Genomic DNA, 17500 nt, shown 5'->3' with positions numbered 1-17500 from the left:
CTGGGAGCCCCGGAGCGTCCGACGGAGAGATGATACACAGTACAGTAGATAACCAATCACAGCCTGGCTGGACAGAGAGAGAGCTGAGGAGAAGACTACAGGATTCTGTAGGTCACATGTACATATGGGTGTGTCTTAATGTGCGAGAGCCAGGGTGTGCAGTAGTGGTGAGGAACGTGTGTGCATGCATTTGAGTGTGTTGAGGAGCGTGTGTATCTCGCTGTATCTATGTATGTGTGTGTGTATGAATTTATTGTGTGTGTGTGTGTGTGTGTGTGTGTGTGTATATAGAAGTATCCTCTCTCTCATCCAGGTGTGAAAACCAGACCCTTCCCCCAGCAGGTAGCAGCCCCTCCCCTCTCCCGACAGTGACTCCGCCCCTACTCCGCCTGAGCGTCATAGTTGGCCCCGCCCGCTTTCTTAAGCTCGTCACGGATGTACTCCTCCTCCAGCTCACGGGCGTCGCTGATCATGAACTCCTTCGCAAAGTTCTGGAAGGAGAAGGGAGACAGCGACTGTGAGAGGCGCGCGCGTGTGTGTGTGTGTGTGTGTGTGTGTGTGTGTGTGTGTGTGGAAGCGCAGTGTTGGAAAGGCAAGACAGAGAGAGTGATGAAGAGGAGGGCTATTCTGTAGATAGATGGAGGTGCAGCCAGGGTTGAAGGTGCTGCTGGTCTTTAACAGGCTGAATGTGGCAGGAGGGCAGAGATCAGAGAGGGTGAGAGCCAGGGAGAAATATGTGGATGTGAACGCAGAGACAAGACAAGACAAGAATGGGATGACGCAGTGTGAAATTGCATCACATGGGACCTACTGGACCTGTTCAATACTTGAAGGCTGAAAAGAATGAAACGTGTTGAAAAGAGCATGCGCATTTGTGTATACCTGACTGTGTGTGTGTGTGTGTGTGTGTGTGTGTGTGTGTGTGTGTGTGTGTGTGTGTGTGTGTGTGTGTGTGTGTGTGTGTGTGTATAAGGCGAGTCCCTCACCTGCACAATGTCCTTGACCAGCGTCTTGTCGGTGCTGATCTTGGCGCGCTGCAGGCCGCTCACGTTCTCCCCGATCCAGGTGATGAGCGTGAACTTGGCCCGCTTACTCATAGCATCGCCTGTCGTGATCCGCACGAAGCCGAAGATACGCGCATCATCTGACAGAGAGGAGAGAGAGAGAGAGAGAGAGAGAGGAGAGAGAGAGAGAGAGAGAGAGAATAGAAGAGGTCATAGAGGGAAAGAGTACCACCCATCTCAGTAACAGTTTTTTTCCCCCTGGAAGTTAGGCTGATGAATCACTGATGCTCCTACTTTTGCTTTATGCACTTTAATGTCTCTTTGTAATGTCTTAATGTCTTATAGTCGTATTTCGTAATGTCTACAGTGTCTTAATGTCTTATTTTGTAAACGTCTCCTGTCATATTGCTGTAATGTCTTACTGTCTTACGTCTTAAGTTATATGTCTTGATGTCTGAGAGTGCCGGGCACAGTGCATTTCATTGTATTTTATAATACACATGACAATAAATCAATCAATTGAACTTGAGAAAGAGGTCAGAGAGAGAGAAAGGAGAGAGAGAGAGAAGAGAATAGGGGAGAAAGGAGAGAGAGAGAAGAGAATAGGGGAGAAAGGAGCAGGAGAAGGAGGTCAGAGAGGGTCATGATGACATCATCAGACAGAGACAGACAGTCTAGGCTGACAACACGGCAACAGCATCACTGCCACTGTGACAGGAACACTCATCTTGACAGGTTAGGCTGGTCGTGTCACAGGTTAGGGTTAGGGTTAACAGGTGTCACTGTGCAATTTGTCAGTATTGACTTGACACCCTGACTTGTCGCTTACTGGGTTTGAACTCAGGTCCTCTGACTTAAAAACCCAGGTGACCACCTCCTACAAACACAGCTGGCTACCTCACAGAAAAGCTAGCTTGCTTTGCAAAATGCCCCTTGTTAAGCCTTTCTCTACATTCAAGTTCCTTTGTTTGAAGGGACTTGATGCCTAATCCTTTGTTAAAGTTTGTTAAAGAGGTCCACGTTTGCAAAACTAACTCTTTCATTGTTTTTGCATGTACATTTAAGTCTCTGATGGGTCTACTAACACACAAAGTATGAAGTGAAACAACCCAGTCATTTTGTTGTGGTCAGCCGAAATGAAAACATTAGAAAAAAGTCAGCCCTGCAAGCCGTTTAAATCTCCCATGTCACCCTACGTCACGTTCAGGGACCCCGCTAGCTAGCATAATGTCACTGAAAATGCTCTGTCCTTGGATGTACTAAGCAGCACAGATGGTCTCCCAAGCTCAAAGGACAGCAGAGACGAGTGGATACATTTTATTTTTGATGACAACTTTCCCGCTGAAATTGGCAAAACAATGGCAGTGTGTGCTAGCCATTTTTCCCCCGATTGCTTTTCCAACCTGGGCCAGTACAATGCAGGATTTTCAGATAAACTCTTTCTGAACGATCAAGCAATACCAACTGTGTGGAAAGTATGCAGAAACTTTAAGTAATTATGCTTTGTGTTTGTTTGCATATAGTACAAGCGATGTAATACACATGCCAAAGCAATAGACCACATCAACCGGCAAACGCATCACTGCAGTCTGTCCTTCAATGTGCGGGCGAAGCAGCTCACTTAACGACAGTAGCGCTGTTCTGGACATCCTGAAGTTCTCCCGCCATTCCTCCGCCAAAACCGCCTCGTTCTCGAAATTGTACCACCAGCTAGAGGTCCGACCCGGCCTCGTCCGACAAGAAGAGCAGCCTCCTTTATTGCTCGTTCAGGCGCCTCTGTTGTTGAATGAGGTTGAGCAGCTGGATATGACACCCAAAGAGTGCAGACAGCATGCTAACCAATAACGTTAGCACCAGCATTTTTGTTAGGTATGCCGTTTTACTAGCTATTTACCGTCGCTCTGACGTCAAACAATGGAGACAAGTAATAAAATACTGTGGTTATCCTCCCCCCGAGACACCGGAGTCTTCCAAAAATTTCACCCTGGGCTCCGGTTTCAAACAAACACGGTTTCAGGGCCCCAATAGCGTGTCTGCGTGTGAACGAACAGCCAAATCGCGTAGAAAAATACATGGTTTCAGAAGTACACGGGTCCGTGTGGACAAGTTTGTCATGGCACCACACTACTCTGGCCCGCCATCAAATCACCAAACTGGGGTAAATCTGGGAGTTGGAGAGAGCAGAGTGAGACTAGAAGGTATTCAGGTCAGAGAACTAAAGAGGTTTTTAACGGCCGTATTCCAAGGCAGAGCCGACACTGTTCAACTTCCCATTTTAAATCTCTGTATAAAACACACACACAAACTCATACTGTATCACGACACCAGCAGCTAACGATTAATGTATCTTAGTACCAGACAGAACTGGCTCAAAGTAGTATTTGAAATGCTTTCTATTACATCAGTGCTTGAATCTGTCTGAAGTGTCAGGCCAGGTGGGTGGGGTTTGCGTGCAACTGGTTACATTGTGCCAGCCACGAATCAAGCACAGATAAGTCATTGAAAGGATTTCAAATAGTATTCCATACATACTAACTAGGGGTGTAACAATATATCGTGCCACAATATATCGCGATACAGAAACGTCACAATACATATCGTCAAGGTGAAAACAATATTATGATATGTTTATTGTATACTATATCAGTGAACGCTGGCTACACAATGCTGGTAACAAACACGTCTTTTGTCTCTAGGCCTATCCATGATATTACAACAGTTAAGCTCTAAATTCACAAAGTGTATTGGAGTAGAGATGTGGAGAAATGCACTATTGGTGAGAACAGCAGCACTACTGCAACGCTTCACACCTGCCCTTAGTGTATCGTATCGTATTGTTATCGTCAACCCAATATCGTGTATCATATCGTATCGTGAGATTAGTGTATTGTTACACCCCTAATACTAACTTATGTATCTCTCAACCACTACATCAGGCCCTAATCCTTTCCTAGAGCATCAGAATAGCCCATTCATATTCACTACTCCAAGCCATATGTGCATATCTGTGTTTACCTTAGTTGATTAACTCTCCTGGCAGAGCTTCAGAAACAGCTTCCTTGTAGCAGATATGGGGAGATTAACAAGAGCCATTGTTTAAAAGGTGTCTTATCTGAAGGGTGACAAAGGCCATCGCTGGTTTCAGCACATACCCTACAGCAGTACAGACTCACACATGTCAGCTGACACACACACACACACACACACACACACACACACACACACACACACACACCTCAGCCTCTGCCTATTTCACACACACCTCTCTTTCACTCTGCTGCCCCACCCTCTCTCTGAAAGTCATTTACATGTCGTTCATGACTATATTAGCCCTCCCTATGCTGCCAGACAACAGCTCAGAGGAGACAGCGAGTTGAGGAAGTAGAGCGACTCAGCACCGGCTCTACTGTACAGTACAGTACGTCTCACTTCCTCCTATCTCTCTCAGTCTGTCCTCCCGGTGAGTCGGACTGATTTCTCTCCCCCTCCCGCTGACAACGCAACCCCAAAGTGCCTTGAAAAAAGCCCTGCGACTGTGATGAGACAGCAATAAATAAGAGAAAGAGAGAGACTGCTCTCGGCCCTTCAGACATTTTGTAGATCTTTGTATGGGCACCTAAATAACAACGACGAACGAACGAACGACTCATAATGAAACGTCTGGTCTGGACACCCACTCATCCTCTTGCGCAACCCTTTGAGGCTCAGCCTAAAACCCAAATTAGACCGGCTGCTTGCCCACTGCTTCCTCTACTAATGCACACTCATCAGAAACTGAGCAACTTCTTAGTTAGAATTCAAGCAGCAATGCCTAGAAGAACTCAATCTCTCTCTCTCTCTCTCTCTCTCTCTCTCTCTCTTTGCCTATATGATATTGGACATATTCCAATATCATCATACAGGGAGCTGTTAGAATGGCAGTAAATCAGTTATTCCAACATTGGAATGCGCGAGCGAGCCCTGGCTGAAACATTGATACAAGCAGCCCCGGGGTGTATGGAGGCGCGCGCACCAGGAGTGTACTGCCACGCCCAACACTCACTAGAGAGAGAGAGAGAGAGAGAGAGAGAGAGCGAGAGAGAGAGAGAGGGAGAGAGAGAGAGAGAGAGAGAGAGAGAGAGAGAGAGAGAGAGAGAGAGACAGAGAGAGAGAGACAGAGAGAGAGAGAGAGAGAGAGAGAGAGAGAGAGAGAGAGAGAGGAGGAGAGAGAGAGAGAGAGAGAGAGAGAGAGAGAGAGAGAGAGAGAGAGAGACAGAGAGAGAGGCACATATGATCGAGAAGCACATATGATTATCCATATGACCTGGTGGGTGATGGGATTTAAAGCTGATGAACAAAAAGTAATTTAACCTATATGCTAAAAGTTCACTCGAGTGCGATCATCACTCAGGAGAACAACTTGGACATGGGAGTGCACTGAGCCGTCTAAAGCTGTCCACGGTCACGATATGGGCTACTTCCTGGTAGTGACAACCAATCGAAGACAGAGAGTCTTATAAGATAAGCCTACCGCTTGTAAGTTTCCATTAGCTTGTTTACCAGTAATGTTAATCACCAACGGCCGGGCAACAAGTGAACGATGTTAATTGTAGCCTAATTGTCTATGTCTAGGCTATAACACTGTTACGAACATTGCTGCGTATTTGAAATAGCCCACTGCAGCAGCAGTGAATGAAAACCGGGTGCCTTACCTGTGCACTGGCTCTTGAATTCTTCATAATCGGTGCCATGCCCCGCTGGCACGATCATAGCGCCCTCATACTTGAATGCAGCCCTGCGAGGAGGAAGAAAAGGCGCAGTGTAAATCGACCCAGTCTATAAAGCCAGTAGCCCCAAGTCCATCTCTCAACAGGATCTCACGCTCCCGCAGTGACAATCTGACCGCGTCTATGCCCATCATTTTCCAAAGACATGATTATTACAGTGTATCCATGATAATCACAGGGGACTGGGAGTATGGGAGGCAAGGTGTCAGGTTTTGTGTACTAGGCTACGTGTCACTACAGTACCCTCTCTATGATAGACAAAGGAAATTAGGCTACTCATGCCCCCTGGTCTGAATTATTGGGCTACTGACCACAACGAGGTAGCCTAATATAGTGGGTGGACAGGTCCAAAAAGCATGTAGGGAAGAATGAATGAAAAACTCTTAAACCATCAATCTACGCAGTGCAGCATAGGCTACCCCCACGGCCGCGACCAGCCTGGACAAAACACACAAGTCATTAACGTGCGACTAACTCACCAATTTATCTCCGTGTTATCGTCTCTGACGAGGTTGTAAGCTTCCCTGCAAGCGTCTTTATCGATTCGTGTTGCCATTTTAGATGGATGCAAGTGTACAGGAGAGTAGAACAATGGTCTAAAAACGGTACGCCGAAGTGAACAGCCTGTCTTCTATCCAAAAGGAGCAGAACTAGAGTTAACAGACTGGCAGCAGCCTACCCTCCCAAATCACGAGCCGCACTGAACTATTGAGCTGTGCGCTGAGCTGAGTGTCTCTTTCCTCAATTATATGAAAATGCAACCCCTTTAAAGACTCCAATCATTTCCTATTGCCGGGTTTATGGGCGTTGGTGATGTTTGTCAATCAGGCTGCCGTACTAGAAAACGCGAACTCCCCAGACGCAGTATTCACCTCCTCCCGATGGTCAACTAGGGCATTCAGACTTCAGCCAAATTAAATCCACCCTTTTCTATTGTTACTGTTTTACTGCGCTACCCCGCCACCTGGTGGTCCGAAGTTGGGAACAATAGCCTAACAGTGCAAAGCTTACGTCAGGTGCTACAAATGTCGCTACAAGGGCCATAATCCCCAGAGCAGAAGGGGAGGGACAAAGAAGTAGATGTGCAATTCATCTGACATTGCGTGCGTGTGTGTGCGCGTTCGTGCGTGCGCGAGAGAGAGAAAGAGAGGGAGAGAGAGAGTGTGAGAGAGAGAGAGAGAGAGAGAGTGTAAGAGAGAGAGAGAGAGAGAGAGAGAGAGAAAGAGAGGGAGAGAGAGAGTGTGAGAGAGAGAGAGAGAGTGTAAGAGAGAGAGAGAGAGAGAGAGAAAGAGAGGGAGAGAGAGAGTGTGAGAGTGTGAGAGAGAGAGAGAGAGAGTGTAAGAGAGAGAGAGAGAGAGAGAGAGAGATGTGTGCGCAGCAATTCAAATATTGAGGTCTTTAAGGGCTTGTATGCTTCAAATCAATTGAAGCATACACATTTCAAGCATAATAGCCTACTTGAATGGATGAAGTCATGAACAACTAATTGTAAACGTAAAGCCTAGGCTAGTGATTAAGTAACATTATAGCCTAAGAACCTATTATACATTTACACTACAGTCATTTAGCAGAAGCTTTTATCCGACTTACAATAAGTTAGTTACTAACCCACCAATGATCCCTTAGAATGTCAAGTAAAACTACAACTCATGCGTAGCATTTTATGCTCCCTGTCGCATCAGCATCCCTGGGCGTTTTAGCGTTGCAGCTCTTGAATGCGTTCGAATAGATCCTCTACTCGTACTGTGATTGGCTGAATGTGTAGATAGGTCTTCCGGGAGGAGATCATGGATGCGGATGAACGAAATATGCATCTACTGACTTTCAACAGGTAAGATAATTCCCCAATCAGCGGACGGTGTAGTGCTGAATGTAGTCCTAAAACGGTTGTAGCCCCAGCAGGGTAGTATTGTCGAGCGTGTGGGGCTTGTTCATATCGTGACACCTAGGCTATAGCTTACGGGTCCTTGTCACTATTGCTGTTGATTGTTTAATTAATTGCAAAATTCAACAGCATTACAATGTAACAAGACGCAATGATAAACAACACATTTATCGGCGTATAATCCACTTCGCCTAGATGTGATTTGTTCGGGAAACGCAGTTCCTGCAGGTTATTGAGTTATGCATGTAAGACGGTCAGTAAGACATATTTGTCTCTCTCTTTGTGTGTGTGTGTGTGTGTGTGTGTGTGTGTGTGTGTGTGTGTGTGTGTGTGTGTGTGTGTGTGTGTGTGTGTAGCCCATATGTTCTCCCGTTCCCCAGATAGTGCTGACCCGAGAGAGCACGCAGCGGGAGGGGGGGATGAAGCCGACAGCTCATTCTGGCAGACACTGATCTGGCATGTCTTGTTGTCACACCATGGACAACGGTAGACAGAGCCGCGTATCACGGCCCCAACGCATCAGTGAATCCTCAAAGGTCAGTCTCCCATCGGACTGACCTGCTGGGTTTGTATCTCACTTCAAGTCACATCCCTCTGCTGGTGGGTCACTAGCTGGATGTGTGTACATAGTTAATTGAAGGTTCTAGACGAATAACCACATGTCCGTTTGGATTTTGGGAGAAGAGCTTGATCAACATCAGATATAGGCTACAAACCATCCTAATAATATTTTGTGTGAATGATATAAATTACTTGCAGGACACAGATTACGAACAGTAACACACTTGTGAATGTGACTTACATGGTTATTCGTCTGTAGGCCTAAATTTAGCATCTCTATAGACTTTCCTGAGGGACCTTAATGTTATTAAAGTGATCCATATAGCCGTGCCGGTGTGTGTGTTCTACTACATCTGTCTCTCTTTCTCTCATCCCCTGGTGTGGGAGGAGCGGGGTTGGAGTTATTGATGTAGTCATTCACATTACCTGTGTGTGTGTGTGTGTGTGCGTGTGTGTGCGTGCGTGCGTGCGCGCGTGTGTGTGTGTGTGTGCACGTGCGTGTGTGTGCACGTCCTAAGGTGTATCGCTGTGCAGAGCAGGGTAGCGTGCTGCTGCAGGGTCTGAATGAACAGCGCCAGCGTGGCCAGCTGTGTGACGTGGTGCTGCTGGCCGACGAGCAGCGTGTCCCCGCCCACCGCGCCCTACTCGCCGTGTCCAGCACGTACTTCCACGCCATGTTCACCCTGGGAATGAGGGAGGAACACCAGGAAGAGGTACGCAAGTGAGAGAGAGTGTGTGTGTGTGTGTGTGTGTGTGAGAGAGAGTGAGGGTGTAAAATATTACACTTTAATTACAATTACAATTTAGCACTTTGAGATTGTTCATTCGATGTAAAGTGCATTTACAAATAAAATTTATTATTATTATTATTAAAAGTTGTATATATCTGTGTGTATTTCATTGTCATTCTCTACCTCCTCTTCCTACTCCTCCATAGGTAGAGCTTGTGGGGGCGTCCTACATCGGCCTAAAGGCGCTGGTCGACTTCCTCTACAGCGGTGAGTTGCCATTGGACGGCGGCAACATCGACTACATCCTGGAGACAGCACACCTCCTGCAGGTTTGTTGAATTAACTGTTAATCATTAAAGGAGTAGTAAAGGGAAAATGCATGTTTAGCCCCGTTTTAAGGTTACTTATGATCATACAATGGTTCAGATCAAAACGTTGACAAAACTAGCACTTTTGAGAGTCTGATAATTGCTCTACCACCGTTTAGGTCATACAATGGATGTGGGTGGGCACCGCGAAAAATCATTCCAGAACATGTTAAACTCTCGATTTCAAAGACAAGAAGCTCACGAGGGGGTAATTGGTGTCCGTTGGTGTTCTGACATCAAATTCGCCGCAAAGTATTTATATATATATAGTCTTTGAAATTGTGAGTTTAACATGTTTTTTGAATGATTTTTCAAGGTGCCCACCCACATCCATTGTATGACCAAAACGGTGGTAGAGCAATTATCAGACTTTCTCAAAAGTGCTAGTTTTGTCAACGTTTTGATCTGAACCATTGTATATGATCATAAGTAACCTTAAAACAGGGCTAAACATGCATTTTCCCTTTACTACTCCTTTAACAAATAGATATCTATAATGTCAATAGAGGTTCTGTTGAACCTATATTCATGCAGGCTAGTTAATTTGCTAACAAACCTTATGTGTGATTTTTCATATGAGGATGCAGAACTAATTAGCACACAATAAAGTCTAATCTAATGTAAATTTAAAAAAACATGTTTACAGAGACATTATTCGCAAAGGCCAGTCAATTAGCTAAAAGCTAATTCTGGCAACACTTTACCTTAAATCGTCTCAAATTAGTATTTAACTTCTCTACACTTCTATTCAAGCTTTATTTATGCAGGCTTTTAGCTAATAAAATCATGTTGGGTTTGTCACTGGGCAGGTGTGCGTCATGATGATAATAAAGTATAATCCAGTCTAATCTAAGGGACATTGTTGTGATCGTAGGTGTGGCGTGCGGTGGACTTCTGCTGCCAGTACCTGGAGAGGGAAGTAAGCGAGGACAACTACCTGTACCTGCAGGAGCTGGCTCAGCTCTACAGCCTGGAGCGCCTGGACCACTACATCGACCGCTTCATCCTCCAGCGCTTCGCCACGCTGTCCTTCACACCCGACTTCCTCAGAGACCTCCCTCTCCACAAACTCAGCGACTACCTGGCCAGCGGCCAGGTGACATTCAAATTAAGATTATGGTTGAGATTAAGTTTAAGATTCGAGTATGGTTAATATGATTAGAGTATGGCTAATATTATAATAAAGTACCTACAATACCTGCCTACCTATATTACAATTAGATTATGGTTAAGATTAAGATGACATTATGATTAAAGGGCATTTGTCCAGACCAAGTTTAAATCTAGTCTAAAACTAATTAGACACTTCAATGGAGAATTTCCATTGGCATGTCATGTGGTCTAGGACTAGGCTTCATCTGTATCCAGGAAATCAGGACCAAGATGAACATTATTGTATCCCTCCTAACAGAGGAAATGTGTTGTAAGAGCCACAATGTGTACATTTAAGAACACATTTTGGGCAAGAGATACATTTGTTTGTTTTTTGATTAGTGCTTAGTTATATCCTATATTGGTTAGTGCTTAGTTAAGCCTATATTGATTAGTGCTTAGTTATATCCTATATTGATTAGTGCTTAGTTGAGCCTATATTTATTAGCCAAAAGCTCCCCTTTTAGTTATCCCTTTAAGATAATTAGTATGACGTCACGCATAGCAGAGCTCAGTTGAGAGCTGCGTTAGGCATGGGAGCATTAATTTTTTCTACCGTGTGACTGTAACATCAAAACTTTTCAACGAAAACTTTTGAAACAGATTACATCTCCTGTCATTCACGTCAGAGTGAAGTCAATATGCCTCCAGCTCATTTCTGGTCTGCTTTGTTTGAACGTTAGAAACGGATTTCCATTACACATGTCTTGACCTCCGCTCTGGACGGCTCCTGGCAGGTGCAGCATGAGAGTGAGCAGGCGCTGCTCCAGGGCGCCCTGCAGTGGCTGAGCCAGTCGGCTGACCGGCCCGCGCACGCCCGCCCCCTACTCGCCCACATCCGCTTCCCGCTGATGCCCGCCGCCGACCTGGCCGAGCGGGTCCTCCCCGCCGTGCGCGCCCTCCTGCCCCCGGAGGCCCGGTGCGAGGCGCTGGTGGAGGAGGCGCTGAGCTACCACGCCCGCCTGAGCGCCCAGCCCCTCCTGCAGACCGGCCGCACCTCCCTCCGGGGCGGGGTGGAGCGCCTGCTGCTGGTGGGGGGGGAGGTGTCGGAGCGCGGGGAGGAGCTGAGCGCCGACGTGTGCTGGTTGGACGGAGAGGCGGGCGGGTGGGGGGTGGAGACCCAGCTCCCGGCCCAGAGGAGCCACCACTGTCTGGCCGTGCTCGGGGGGTTTGTTTACACCGCGGGGGGCAGCTCGTCGCGAGACAACGGGGGGGACGCCGCCTGTAACCTGCTGTACCGCTACGACCCCCGGGACAACCAGTGGAGCAAAGTAAACACACCTAACACGCCGACAGCTGTACCGTATACGCACTTTGGCGCAGCCGTTCAGAGCCATGTGACGTACAGTATAATGAATGGCAGTGAACGCCTAATCTAATGAACATGATGCCTTAGTGCCTGACACCCTCTCCCCTCTCACTCTACCCCCCCCCCCCCAGGGTGCTCCTATGAACCAGCGTCGTGTGGACTTCTACCTGGGGGCGGTAGGGGACTGTCTCATCGCCGTGGGGGGGAGGAACGACAACGGGGCGCTGTCCTCTGTGGAGGTCTACCACCCTGCGCAGGACCTCTGGACCTACGTAGCTGGGCTGCCCAGGTCAGAACACAGACCCCCAAACCCAGAGCTATCCCCAGACATAAACCCTCAAACCCAGAGCTATCCCCAGACATAAACCCTCAAACCCAGAGCTATCCCCAGACATAAACCCTCAAACCCAGAGCTATCCCCAGACATAAACCCTCAAACCCAGAGCTATCCCCAGACATAAACCCCCAAACCCAGAGCTATCCCCAGGCATAAACCCTCAAACCCAGAGCTATCCCCAGACATAAACCCTCAAACCCAGAGCTATCCCCAGGCATAAACCCTCAAACCCAGAGCTATCCCCAGACATAAACCCTCAAACCCAGAGCTATCCACAGGCATAAACCCTCAAACCCAGAGCTATCCACAGGCATAAACCCTCAAACCCAGAGCTATCCCCAGGCATAAACCCTCAAACCCAGAGCTATCCACAGGCATAAACCCTCAAACCCAGAGCTATCCCCAGGCATAAACCCTCAAACCCAGAGCTATCCCCAGACATAAACCCTCAAACCCAGAGCTATCCCCAGGCATAAACCCTCAAACCCAGAGCTATCCCCAGACATAAACCCTCAAACCCAGAGCTATCCCCAGGCATAAACCCCCAAACCCAGACCTAGCCCTTCTCAGTCCTGTTGTCGCATGCTCGCTCATGCCAGACTACAGTCCTTTCACCCTCCATTCACTTCGCCGTCAAAATAAATCGGTGTCGGCCTATTTAGGAGAGGCGCTCATATTTACAAGTGTCAGATAAACATGAAACTTCCTAAGCAAAAGGGTCTATTTAAACAAATGCTGGGTTTTGAAGCCTCGGCGCTACCATTAAATAACTTATTTAGACGTGTTCTGTCCGAGTGAATTTATTTTTCTACTTCTGTGGTGGTGGCGGTGATTTGAAGCTTCAAAGAGACCGCCACCACCACAGAAGAAGACTAGCTCGGAAAAATAAATTCACTCGGACAGAACGCGTCTAAATAAGTTATTTAATGGTAGCGCCGAGGCTTCAAAACCCAACATTTGTTTAAATAGACCCTTTGCTTTTGCTCTTCTCTCTTCCCCTCCCTCTTTTCTCCCCTCATCCCTCCCTTCATGTCTTCCTCATCCCCTTCTCCATCTCTCCGCAGGTTCACCTACGGCCACGCCGGCACCGTCCACCAGGGGGTGGTGTACATCTCCGGTGGCCATGACTACCAGATCGGGCCATACCGGTGCGAGGTCCTGAGCTACGACCCCCAGAGGGGCGGTGACGTCTGGGCGGAGCGCCAGGCCATGACCTCAGCGCGGGGCTGGCACTGCATGGCCTCCCTGCACCACCTCATCTACGCCATCGGGGGCAGCGACGACCACGAGCACAGCGCCGAGCGCTTCGACATCCTGGGCGTGGAGGCGTTCGACCCGCGTAGCGAGCAGTGGACTCGCGTGGCGCCCCTGCTGAGGCCCAACAGCGAAGCCGGCGTGGGCGTGTGGGGGGGGAGGATCTATGTTCTGGGGGGGTACAGCTGGGAGGCCATGGTGTTCTCCCGCGCCACGCAGGTGTTCCACCCAGAGAAGGGCCAGTGGACCCATGGGCCGGACCTGCCCAAACGCATCGCAGGGGCCTCGGCGTGTGTGTGTACCGTGAAGCCGGCGCCACTACCCAGCAGCCCGGGGAGGAAGGCGGCAGGACACAGGGTCAAAGGTCGGCCCCTCCCCACCTGAGGACAGGACCTGGGGTAGGAGGGGGACCAAACTGGGGGTTGAGAAGCGCTTTTAGGTGTCTCCTCTTCTGGGTTTGTGGTGTACTGGATGAATTAGAAACCCCCAAATACCCCAAAACATAAAAGGTTAAACTCTGGACACTGGTAGAGCCAAGCTGACTGGTGGCGGTGTTGCTATATCAACGGCAGTGCACCGTGATAGGTCGAGACACTCCACATGACCCAGGTCATCGTTGACATCACCGTCTCAGTGACCTCCCTGGCTAAAGAAAAGGCAATGAAAGCACACGCTGGATGTCTGAATATTTACAATTTGGTGTGTTTGTGTGGCGTTTACCATTCGGTGCTTGTTGGTCCATCTGCTTCACCTCTAGAGGAGTCAGGTGACTTTAGAGGAGGAGGGACGAGTCCACTAGAGCCTTGAAGCTGCCATCATTTAGAACTGTAGATCTTTCAGGATTTCAGGCTTCCATGTGCAGGACTGCCTCTCGTACACACCTACAGTATGAGAATGCTACCTATATCATTCTGATACTGAATGTTCTGTTAGCGACGTTGACATATAGAACTGCCTGTCATATACAGTAACTGCCCATCACGTACTGTGTCTCCAAAAACACAAATGTTTACAGTAAGGCTGGCGATTGTACTCGTCTGATGTGGGATGGAGTCTTCCAGCATGACGTTGATTCTGTAATCATGTGATTTGTGAAGAGTTTTACAACGTGATTTGTGAAGACTCTTCCAACCTGCTTTCTAACACTGCGGACTGTCTGGTCTATCTGTGTGGAAACAACTGTTTTTTGACGTTCTACAGTATTACATGTAAATCATTGCGGTGTTTCAAACTTTGATTAGAGTTTGGCTTATTTCAGAGGGTTTGACAGTATTTCTTTGTGACATGGAGACATGAGAGAGAGGCCTCTCTCTATATTCTATAAGATTCACATTTAAACCGCTACCAGACCCACCTCTGCAGTCTACATTCACATTTGACATAGTCATCACTGTTTTTCATTCCAGATGAACGCTAAGCCACAGGTCGGTGGGCCCTTAGCACCCCAGTGTGTCTGTGCTTTGATGAGAGGGTGAATAGATTAGATTAGAGGCTTTATTGTCATCGTACAAGAAATGTAGAAATTTTGTTTGGCAGCATCTCTCTCGTAGCAGCTACAATATCACAGTCATAGGTAGTGCTAACAGGTAGTGCTAACAGGTAGTGCTAACAGGTAGTGCTAACAGGTAGTGCTAACAGTAGCAGCAGTCTGAGTCCCAGGTTCAGGGACCTCTGTCTCCTGTCCCAGCACCTTCGAATCCCCCGAGATGAGTCATTCAAAGGGGTAGTAGGGATGTGACTTCAGCCTGAAGAGGGAGAACATTAGACTGAGAGATGGCTGACCTGGTATCACTGTACTGTATATGACAAAGCAGAAGTACTGTGATGGCCTGGCCCCAAGCAAGTTCAACTTTGTTAAGCAAACAGATGCAGTTCAGGGTTGTTTGACGTTAGTAGACATACGCAGTGGGGCTGTGTGTGTGTTATCTTACAAGTCAATGACGCAGGCCTTCCAGCCGCGGTCCAGCCCTTTCAGTGATGTCATATCCTCCTCGCTCAGAGACCAATCAAAGATCTGCACACACACCAATGTTTTCGTTGACTCTTAATTCCAACATGGACAAACAGTATAGTAGTCAATACAGTTCTCAAGAGTTCATCTAACTTGTTGATTTGTTTGTGAGGTTGACATTGAACAGCATCAAATATGCAAAAACCATGAATCTTAATCGACAAGTAGATTAGAGTTTGTTTTTTTTAAAGTACATCTGGAAGTCTGAACCTGATGTGAACTCTGATGAATTTTGTTGAGTAACGGTTCCATGTAGGTTGAATGATGCAATAGTGCAGAATAATCGCTGAGTAGGAAGAGGGAGGGTGTGGAAGAGAGAGAGAGAGAAAGTGTTCAGTTCACCTTGGTGTTTTCCAGGATATGGTTGGGTTTGGCGCTCTTGGGGATCACTGCAATACCCTGCTGCACATGGTACCTCAGCAGCACCTGAGATAAACACACTCATTAAAAACACGCTCGTTAAATACAGACCTGAGGCACACACACACTCCCAGTAGGCATACTTGAGACACACTGCAAAGTGTTTTGCAGGAAGTAGACTGCTGACCTGGGCGGGGGTTCGTTGATATTTCTTAGCGATGTCTCTAATGTCTGGGTCTTCTAGAAGCTTCTCTGGGTCTGTAGCTCCACGGTGGCTGCAGACAGACAGGCATACAGACAGAGGCAGGCAGGTAGACAGGCAGACAGAACTGGTTGTTATTGGCATAATACAGAATGCAACCTCAGGAGTCTGGATTAACCCCTAACCTTTAACCCCTAGGCTAGTGTTGCTGCCAGGACTCACAGCTCTTTGGGTCTGTCAGGGGAGCCAAAAGGACTGTAGGCGGTGAGGGCGATGTTTCTGGACTTACAGAACTCAACCAGCTCAGCCTGGACCAGGTAGGGGTGTAGCTCCACCTACAGGGCAGGAGAAGTTAACGTGATTATGAGAATGCTCCAGGTTAATAACTGATCTTACAGGACTGGACAGATTGATTTTGAGCAAGATGGCAGGAGGCTGCATTAGCCTGGAGACCACTGGAAATAGTGACCAGGAGGTTGTCAGTTTGAATTCTGGGGGCGACAGGTAGTGATGCGGTGTGAGATACCAGCTGGAGATTTGTCGGCATCAGTACTTCAGGCACCAACCACCACCAGCACCACCATTGTGCCCTCGAGCAAGGCAAGGCAAGTTTATATGTATAGCACATCATTCAGCAACAAGGTAATTCAAAGTGCTTTACATGAGACATTAAAAGCATCAAGACAAAGTGCAATACATAAAAGGTTATATAAAACGAAGTGTTGTTGCTCACTGGCTTTTCACCAGTGCCTCAAACATTGCACCAAAAATCCAACTTCTCCATTTCCAACATACATTTCCTCCTCCCTCAAGTCGTTCTACTAACATTCTCTGTACTTTGCAGAACATTTAAAACAACAGAACATTTAAAACAGGCACTTGACCCGTGAGTCCTCCAGTACCTGGTTGACTGCCGGGGGGATCTTGGCCACAGAGAGCAGTCTCTCCAGCTGGAGAACGTTGAAGTTGGACACACCGATACTCTTCACCTTCCCTGAGGCATGCAATGCCTCCATACCCTACACAACATGCGCAAGCACACACACACACACACACACACACGTGATACATCCCATGGTACCACACATTACGTACGAATGCTATCATTAGAAGCTGTATACTGTACACAGTGCATCCAGAAAGTATTCACACCCCTTCACTTTTTCTACATTTTGTTGTGTTACAGCCTTATTCCAAAATTGATTAAATTCTTCTTTTTTTCTCAAAAATACCCCATAATGACAAAGTGAAAAAGGTATTCTGGAAATTTTAGCAAATGTATTTAAAAAAAAAAAAAAAAAAACGGAAATATCATATGTACATAAATATTCAGACCCCCTCTGTACTTTGTTGAGGCACCTTTGGCAGCGATTACAGCCTCAAGTCTTCTTGGGTATGACGCTACAAGCTTGGCACACCTGTATTTGGGGTATTTCTCCCATTCTTTGTCAGGTTAGATGGGGAGTGTCGCTGCACAGCCATTTTCAGGTCTTTCCAGAGATGTTCAATCGGGTTCAAGTCTGGGCTCTGGCTGGGCAACTCATGAACACTCACAGACTT

General features: G+C 47.4%; 3 protein-coding genes across 4 annotated transcripts in view; 1 reads left to right on the top strand and 2 right to left on the bottom strand.

The window, feature by feature from the left end:
- cotl1 (coactosin-like F-actin binding protein 1) overlaps window positions 1–6519 on the bottom strand; it is a 7019-nt gene extending 500 nt beyond the window's left edge. The window contains exons 1-4 of the mRNA XM_084452598.1: window positions 6250–6519; window positions 5696–5778; window positions 987–1144; window positions 1–491 (exon numbers count right to left, since the gene is read on the bottom strand). The exon at window positions 1–491 is cut by the window's left edge and continues 500 nt beyond it. Coding sequence (XP_084308724.1) covers window positions 381–491; window positions 987–1144; window positions 5696–5778; window positions 6250–6326 — 429 coding nt within the window. The 5' untranslated portion in view covers window positions 6327–6519 and the 3' untranslated portion in view covers window positions 1–380. The remainder of the gene's footprint in view (window positions 492–986; window positions 1145–5695; window positions 5779–6249) is intronic.
- Window positions 6520–7552: 1033 nt separating this feature from the next.
- klhl36 (kelch-like family member 36) lies at window positions 7553–14373 on the top strand. Its single transcript, XM_084452639.1, has 8 exons — window positions 7553–7601; window positions 8012–8191; window positions 8735–8929; window positions 9154–9276; window positions 10190–10411; window positions 11205–11738; window positions 11908–12065; window positions 13178–14373. The coding sequence occupies exons 2-8, from the start codon at window positions 8114–8116 to the stop codon at window positions 13749–13751; spliced, it is 1884 nt and encodes a 627-aa protein (XP_084308765.1). The 5' UTR covers window positions 7553–7601; window positions 8012–8113; the 3' UTR covers window positions 13752–14373.
- Window positions 14374–14860: 487 nt separating this feature from the next.
- LOC311320804 (aldo-keto reductase family 1 member B1) overlaps window positions 14861–17500 on the bottom strand; it is a 5498-nt gene continuing 2858 nt past the window's right edge. Inside the window, exons 5-10 of one of the 2 annotated variants that reach the window (XR_014630853.1) lie at window positions 16843–16959; window positions 16163–16275; window positions 15926–16013; window positions 15721–15804; window positions 15299–15410; window positions 14861–15112 (exon numbers count right to left, since the gene is read on the bottom strand). Coding sequence is in view for 1 of the 2 variants with exons in the window: in XM_084452641.1 (XP_084308767.1) it covers window positions 15079–15112; window positions 15299–15381; window positions 15721–15804; window positions 15926–16013; window positions 16163–16275; window positions 16843–16959 (519 nt within the window). In the remaining variant the exon portion in view is untranslated. The remainder of the gene's footprint in view (window positions 15113–15298; window positions 15411–15720; window positions 15805–15925; window positions 16014–16162; window positions 16276–16842; window positions 16960–17500) is intronic. The other variant, XM_084452641.1, reaches the window with a different exon arrangement.

Source organism: Borostomias antarcticus (genome assembly GCF_949987555.1).
Source record: "Borostomias antarcticus genome assembly, chromosome: 18".
NCBI classification, from domain to species: domain Eukaryota; kingdom Metazoa; phylum Chordata; class Actinopteri; order Stomiiformes; family Stomiidae; genus Borostomias; species Borostomias antarcticus.
Note: the sequence above shows the minus strand (reverse complement) of the source record. Positions and strands in the feature narration are given on the sequence as shown.